The 8,510-nt window shown below is 40.0% G+C and overlaps 1 protein-coding gene across 1 annotated transcript in view; it reads right to left on the bottom strand.

Moving 5' to 3' along the window:
• The window catches only part of HAUS6 (HAUS augmin-like complex, subunit 6), a 72,291-nt gene that overhangs the window by 41,582 nt on the left and 22,199 nt on the right, over nt 1-8,510 (bottom strand). Inside the window, exons 5-8 of the mRNA XM_011930414.1 lie at nt 6,446-6,593; nt 4,813-4,878; nt 4,457-4,505; nt 561-738 (exon numbers count right to left, since the gene is read on the bottom strand). Of these exons, the coding sequence (XP_011785804.1) occupies nt 561-738; nt 4,457-4,505; nt 4,813-4,878; nt 6,446-6,593 (441 nt within the window). The remainder of the gene's footprint in view (nt 1-560; nt 739-4,456; nt 4,506-4,812; nt 4,879-6,445; nt 6,594-8,510) is intronic.

Genomic DNA, 8,510 nt, shown 5'->3' with positions numbered 1-8,510 from the left:
AATTTATAATGAACTAGTACAGTACCATCTTCCTACTAAGAAACTTCATACTGTCTACACTATATAATGTAGTACTGTACAGGTATGGGGCAATTAATAAAAATCGATAAATATAAATATACACACCTTTAACAGTATCCCTCCTTATGAAAGTTTTACTAAATACACTCATAGAAATAAATTCTGGCCGGGTGCAGTGGCTCACGCCTGTAATCCCAGCACTTTGGGAGGCCGAGGTGGGTAGATCACCTGAGGTCAGGAGTTCAAGACCAGCCTGACCAACATGGAGAAACCCCACCTACTAAAAATAGAAAATTAGCTGGGCATGGTGGCACATGCCTGTAATCCCAGCTACTTGGGAGGCTGAGGCAGAACAATCGCCTGAACCCGGGAGGCGGAGGTTGCAGTGAGCCAAGACCATGCCACTGCCCTCCAGCCTAGGCAATAAGAGCAAAACTCTGCCTCAAAAAAAAGAAAGAAATTCTGAAAGCAGAAGAACACTGCAAGAAAATATACAATTACATCACAGGAGTTTTCTCAAAAGCTTCCTTAATATCAAATGCTTACCTGAAACATTTGTTTCTCAATCTTGTCAAGTAAGAGCCTTGGAATATTAATAGCAACATCAGTTCCATCTAAAGCATATTGGTTAACAACACTAACGACCGAACTAACAACTTCTCTCTCTTTTTCCAAAAACATGAGCGTTTCATTCACTGAAGCCCACAAAGACCGAACCTTTGGAAACAGAAACAAAATATTAAAGTTCACAAATAATCTATATATATATTTTTAAAATGTAAATATATGTTCACTCTTAGTAACACATTTCCTAGAATGATTTCTAGTAAGAAAATTAAATAATTATACTTTAATAGTTTAAAACTCCCTTTGGATATTATTTCCAAAGGGAATTTTTGAAAAATGTATCAGGAGAATCTAGCTCACGATAATTTTCAAACAAATCTAAGAATTTTTTTGTTTTTAGAGATGGGGTCTTACTATGTTGCCCAGACCGGACTCAAACTCCTGGGCTCAAGCAATCTTCCCACATCAGCCTCCCAAGTAGCTGGGACTAAAGGCACACACCGCTGCACCCAGCTCCAAATCTAAGAAATCTTATGCAAGATACAGTTAGCATTTTCTATATGCTGACATGTAATCAATCTACCAAAGATCATTCGGGGAGAAATAATTTTTAAAATTTTTCAAGAGAAGCCGGGCACACCGTGGCTCATGCCTGTAATCCCAGCATTTTGGGAGGCCAAAGTGGGCAGATTACAATGTCAGGAGATCGACACCATCCTGGCTAACACGGTGAAACCCCGTCTCTACTAAAAATACAAAAAATTAGACGGGCGTGGTGGCGGAAGCCTGTAGTCCCAGCTACTCGAGAGGCTGAGGCAGGAGAATGGCGTGAACCCGGGAGGCTGAGGGTGCAGTGAGCCGAGATTGCGCCACTGCACTCCAGCCCGGGGGCCAGAGTAAAACTCCATCTCAAAAAAAAAAAAAAAAAAAATTTTTTTTCAAAAGAAAAAAAACTACTACATCTCAATTTTAAGTCATTCAGTTTGAGGAAGTTAAAGTGTGGGAAATTATGCCTCATTAAAAACAAAAAATCTTAGGCATATACTAATCTATATTCATTAAAATTGATACACAAGAATATTTAGGCAGGCACAGTGGCGCATACCTGTAATCCCAGTTACTCAGAAGGCTGAGGTAAGAGGATCCCTTAAGCCCAGGATCCTTGCAAAAAAAAAAAAAGAATACTCACGGAATGTCTATTTGTAATAATCAAAAAGTAGAAACAATCCAAAGGTCCATCTACAGTAAAAAGGGTACACTGGTGCTATGTTCATAAAATAGAACACTAAGCAGCAATGAGAATAAACACACTATGATTACACACAATAGCATGGATAAATACCATAAACAATGTTGAGCCAAAGTCAGACACAAAAGAATATATTCTATATACTCGCATTTATATGAAGTTCAAAAACAGGCAAAACTAATCTTTAGTGTAACACGTGAGGGCAGTGTTTCCCCGTGGGGGGAAACAGTGTAAACTAAACAGGTTCAAGGAGGATTCTAGGGTGCTGGTAACATTCTATTCCTTAAACGATATTGGCTATATGGACATGTTCACTTTGTGAAAATTTGTCAAGCTATATACTTATGAGTTACACATTTCTTGTATATACGTTACGCTTTAACAGAATTTACAAAAGAGGGAGGGAGGTGGAGAAATATAATTATACACATGTTCTTCCTGCATAATAAAAATACAGTATTAAATATTTCTAATTAGTTCACTTTTTTTTTCCTTTTTTCTTTTTTTTTTTTTTTTTTTGAAACAGGGTCTCATTCTGTCACCTAGGCTGGAGTGCAGTGGCACAATCTTGGCTCACTGCAACCTTTGCCTCCCAGGTTCAAGTGATTCTCGTGCCTCAGCCACCCAAGTAGCTGGGACTACAGGAGAGTACCACCATATCAGGTTACTTTTTTATTTTTGGTAGGGTTTCACCATGTTGGCCAGGCTGGCCTTGAACTCCTGGCCTCAAGTGATCCGTCATCCATCTTGGCCTCCCAAAGTGCTCGCAGGTGTGAGCCACTGTGCCCCCACCTCTTTTTTTTTTTTTAAGACGGGTCTCGCTCTGTTGCCCAAGCTGGAGTCCACTGACACAACAAGAGCACACTGCAGCCTTGAGCTCCTGGGCTCAAACAATCCTCCTGCCTCAGCCTCCTGAGTAGGTGAAACTATAGGTGTGTGCCACCCTAAGTATCTCTGACATGTTGCATGGTAAGGTAAAGTTGTTCCCAAAGGAACACTCATTGGCTAGCAGTCTAGGTCTCACAGGATGGCGTTTCCTTGATGAATCTGTAATTATCTAGGATCTGGTTCTCAGATTTTCCAAGTCTAGATTTTTATCTTGTCAAGGGCTCAGAGTTGACTGTACTCAGAGAAAACAAATATGAACCAAACTCAGAAGAGACTGCTGTGAAAACTTTAACAGGCTCTGCAAATTATTTTAATTATATAATTTGCAATAAGAGATTCACTAAATGGAAAATTCCATGAAGGAAGTGACTTTGCCTTGCCTGTTCTCCTCATTGTTTTGGCCCTAGTATCTACAAGATACCTAGCACATATCAGATATCAATAAGCATTCACTGAATAAAAATATTTCCTTAAGAGGGCGCTCACCTTTACAAATGACAATGTGCCTTGGAAGCCAAATTTATACCCACAGCAGCTTGGCGTGGCAATCACAGAATCACAACAAAGAGCTTGAGAGAGATTTTATCCAAAAAAAAAAAGAAAACCTAAGAAAATACTTAACTCACATCAAAGTCAAACTCTGGAGGTCTCAGATCATTTTCATTTGTCAGAATCCTCCCTCCTGCCAAACCAGCCTCATTTTGATTCCTCATTTTCCTTTCATACTTAACATCTCCCTGCAGTTAACCCATTTTACTTAGATAAATTAATACCACTGACAAGTATAACCTTGTAACTGACAAGGGTATACTACAATCAAGCAGAGCTTTTTGTACTGGGGTGGAGAATTTTTAATTAATCATATCTAAAAACCCTTTTGAATATAATTAAGCTTATGAATTGTAAGTTCATTTTTCCATTATATTCAAGTGTTTTAAAGGCACTCCATTAATATCTTTATACATACGACCTATGAGTTAAAAAAAAAAAAAAAAAAGTAATAGTACTATAAAAAGAAATGGGACCGGGCACATTGGCTCACGTCTGTAATCCCAACACTTTGGGAGACCGAGGCAGACGGATCACCTGAGGTCAGGAATTCAAGACCAGCTTGGCCACCATGGTGAAATCCTGTCTCTACAAAAATATAACAATTAGCTGCACATATTGGCATGCACCTGTAATCTCACCTACTAGGGAGGCTGAGGCAGGAGAATTGCTTGAACCCAGGAGGCGGAGGTTGCAGTGAGCCTGAGACCATGCCACTGCACTCCAGCCTGGGAGAGTGAGACTCCATTTCAAAAAGGGGAGGGGAAGGGCAAGGGGAAGGGAGGCTGGGCGTAGTAGCTCATGCCTATAATCCCAGCACTTTGGGAGGTCAAGGTGTGCAGATCATCTGAGCTCAGGAGTTCAAGACCAGCCTGGCCAACATGGTGAAACTCTGTCTCTACTAAAAATACAAAATTAGCTAGGTGTGGTAGCGCATGCTTGCAATCCCAGCTACTCAGGAGGCTGCGGCAAGAGTATCACTTGAACTCAGGAGTCGGAGGTTGTAGTGAGCCAAAATCATGCCACTGTACTCCAGCCTGGGCTTACAGAGCGAGACTCCAGCTCCAAAAAAAAAAAAAAAAAAATGTGCTAAATAGACTCTAAGAGTCTCACCAACTGAGCAAACACTGCATATCACAGAATTTTAAAAGATTAAATTTCTCCTTTTATAAGTTGTCTCACCTTTTGAATTTTTTCTTCTATATTACTGTGGTCATCATAGGGTTCCATTCTAATAAAAATTAAATAATCTAGTTAGTCACATAAAAATCACATGGTAATTTAATATCCAAAGAGCTAATTAGTCTGCAAACCCACCCACCAACAACCACCCCAACAAAAAATAAAATTTAATCTGAAAGCTAAAATAATTTATTAGAAGAACTGGACTAGCAGTCATAACTATGCTCTAATCCTATCATCATCTGGCTATTGATATATTATTTTAATTAATGTTTGTGGGAATCTGTTTTCTCACCTGTAAAATGCAAAAGCTAAACTAGTATCTAAGGCAACTTCTAGCTCTAAAAGTCACTTACTTCTTTATTTGGTTTTCCAGTCCTATACATTCAGATCTCAAGTTTCGTACCTGCTTAACTGATAATCTACAAGAAAACATACAAAATGACAGCTATAATACCATTACAATTAATTAGTATAGCCCACTTCTCTATTTTCCCTTTGCATATCCTTGCTCAAGGCCTCTGGGTACAGCCACCAGCAAACTAAAGGACTCTAAACTCTCTTTATCACACAAGTGATTCAACATACAGGCTCCTATTGAGGCGGACCTAGGAGTCGTAGGTTAGTGTATCCTCTTGGATTAGAATGATGGAGGTTAGTAAGATGACTCTTATCCTCATCTCACATACCCAGGGGATAAATTTAAATGTTATCTAATACAGTCAGGCAACATTTCAGTTAATTTCAAAGGATTCTATAGCTTTAGTAAAATACAACAAAGCATTCTACGAAGTTATCCTACTGTAATAGTCTACAGTTGCAAAACAGAAATTAGGCCAGGTGTGGTGGCTCACACCTGTAATGCCTATATTTTGGGAGGCTGAGGCAGGAAAGTCGCTTCAGGCCAGGAGTTTGAGACCAGCCTGGCTACAAAGCAAGACCCTGTCTCTACAAAAAAATTTTAAAATGAGCTGGGTGTGGTAGCACACGCCTGTACTCCCAGACATGGCAGGAAGATCACTTGAGCCTCTGAACCTAAATATAAAATAGCATTAAGTGGTTTTAAAAAATGATGACTACCTACCTGAAAGAATATCTACTTAACGAAATACCCACTAATCGGACTAATAGACATTAAAAGTAATATACTGGCAGGGTACAGTGGCTCACACCTGCAAGCCTAGCACTTTGGGAGGCCAAGGCAGGCGGACCACTTGAGGTCAGGAGTTCGAGACCAGCACGGTCAACATGGCAAAACCCCATTGCTACTATAAATACAAAAAAGAAAATGAGCCAGGTGTGGTGGTAGGCACCTGTAATCTCAGCTACTCGGGAGCCTGAGGCAGGAGAATCGTTTAAACCCAGGAGGTGGAGGCTGCAGTGAGCCAGGATTCCACTACTGCACTCAAGCCTGGGCAACAGAGCGAGATTCCATCCCTAAATAAATAAATAAATAAATAAAGTGATCTTTTCTTTTTCTCTAAACTTACATTTATAGTATGCCTAAAGTTTTAAAATATTTTATGCAGAAGTTATCTGACTATAGCCAGCCACAGTGGCTCATGCCTGTAATCCTTACACTTTGGAAGGCTAAGACAGGCAGACTGCATGAGCTCATAAGTTTGAGATCAGCCTGGGCAACATGGTGAAACCCCGTCACTATTAGAAACACAAAAATTAGCTGGGAATGGTGGCCTGTGCCTATAATCCCAGGTACTCTGGAGGCTGAAGTGGGAGGATGACTTAAGCCTAGGAAGCAGAGGCTGCGGTGAGCCGACATCACACCACTGAATTCCAGCTTAAGAGCCTGGGTGACAGAACCAGACCCTGTCTCGGATAGGAGAGAAAAAAAAGAAGTTATCTGACTTTAAAATGGAAAGATAATCGCCAGGGTTTTGAGGTAGGCATGGATTATTTCTGCTGACATTATATTGGTGATACCTGTTCAAAAGAAAGAAATTATTTTCTAACTATCAAGGTACTACTTACTGTGCATTTTCCTGATATTTTTGGGTAACGCAATCTTCTCTTTGTAAAATTCGTAAAAATCTGCTACGTGCGAAATGGCATCTGGCAATGCATTTGTGCAAGTCCTGTGGTTTTATGTTAAATGTCTCTACAAAATGATGAGAAGAATCTACACGGAACACAAATAAGATTATAGAAAACAGGCTGGTCTGATAGTAGTGGGTTATCAGAATTGAACATTAGTGTCACTAACATTAATGGTATACAATCTCCCACTGCTAAATTTGATTGACTTTTTAAAAAATGAAAACAGATTTACAAGCTAATAAATACCAAAAATGTTGAATTTTAATATTAAGAAATTAACATCTTGTAACTAACAACTCCCCAAAAGCTAGTATACCATAAACATATAACAATACAACTAATGTTTTGTTTTGGTATTTGGGGTTGTTTTTTTGAGACAGGGTCTCACTGTATTGCCCCCGGCTGGAGTGCAGTGGCACATGCATAGCTCACTGCAGCCTCAACCTTCTGGGTTCAAGCAATCCTCTCACCTCAGCCTCCACAGTAGCTGAGACTACAAGCACATACCACCATGCCCAACTAATTTTTTTTTAATATTTTTTTGTAGAGACTGGGTCTCAAGGTGTTGCCGAGGCTAGTCTTGAATTCCTGGACTCGAGGGATCCTCCTGTCTCAGTCTCCCAGAGGGCTGGGATTAAAGGCCACCACACTCGGCCTGATACAACTAATGTTAATGAAAGTAAGATGACCTTTTTTTAAGGCAGGCAACTAAAAAAGATTTCTAAAGGTGAGTTATTTTACACAATTAAAAATTTTCAGTGCATCTACCTAAAAACACTCTTATTATAATTTGAGATATCGAGAAATACATTTATATCTATAGTGTATTTATTTATAGATATCTCAAATTATAATAAGAGCTACTTTGCTTCCAAAAAGAATATTTTTTCTTTTTTTTTTTTGAGACAGAGTCTCCCTCTGTCATCCAGGCTGGAGTGCAGCGGCGGGATCTCAGCTCACTGCAAGCTCCTCCTTCCGGGTTCATGCCATTCTCCTACCTCAGCCTCCTGAGTAGCTGGGATTACAGGTGCCCACCACCAAGTCCGGCTAATTTTTTTGTATTTTTAGTAGAGACAGGGTTTCACCATGTTAGCCAGGATGATCTTAATCTCCTGGCCTCATGATTCGCCCGCCCTGACCTCCCAAAGTGCTGGGATTATAGGCGCAAGCCACCGTGCCCAGCCACAGAACCTTTTAACAAAGGAAGAAAGTCAATATGAAAAGGTAAGAGAGGATCACATCATCTCCACTGCTGCCATCAGTTTACCCTTCCTCCTAGTAAGACCAATAGGACAGGATAACCAAATAAAACCACTGTTCATTTCTCAAATAATTATTCACTGTGTTACTAAAAACCAAAGTAGACCTGAGAATAACCCATAAATTTATTTCAGAGTTCAGGTTTTTACCTGTAATAAATACTACTTTAACATGGCTCAATACAACAAAAACATGAGTATTCTGAAAATCAGGGACTTCCACAATGCATTAACATTGCTTATCCAGGTCCTAGTATTGCTTCAGAGAAACCACCAGAATTGGCCAGGCACGGTGGCTCATGCCTATAATCCCAGCACTTTGGGAGGCTGAGGCGGGCGGATCACAAGGTCAGGAGTTCGAGCCCAGCCTGGCCAACATAGTGATACCCCATTTCTACTAAAAATACAAAAACATTAGCCAGACATGGTGGCGTGTGCCTGTAGTCCCAGCTACTCAGGAGGATGAGGCAGTAGAATCGCTTGAACCCAGGAGGTGGAGGTTGCAGTGAGCCGAGATCACACCACTGCACTCCAGCTTGGGCAACAGAGTGAGACTTCGTCTGGGGGAAAAAAAAAAAAGAAATCATCAGAATTACTACATATTTAACAGGAAATGAGTTTACCAAATTTAGAAGTTATCTAGAGACTGAACATGTTGACTGAATTGGTTTAAATCCAGAAATAGGACAATCCATGCTTATGCCTTATTAAATCCAAACATGCATATTTTATATAAAATA

The sequence above is a fragment of the Colobus angolensis genome, unplaced genomic scaffold, assembly GCF_000951035.1.
Source record: "Colobus angolensis palliatus isolate OR3802 unplaced genomic scaffold, Cang.pa_1.0 Scaffold86, whole genome shotgun sequence".
NCBI lineage: Eukaryota > Metazoa > Chordata > Mammalia > Primates > Cercopithecidae > Colobus > Colobus angolensis.
Note: the sequence above shows the minus strand (reverse complement) of the source record. Positions and strands in the feature narration are given on the sequence as shown.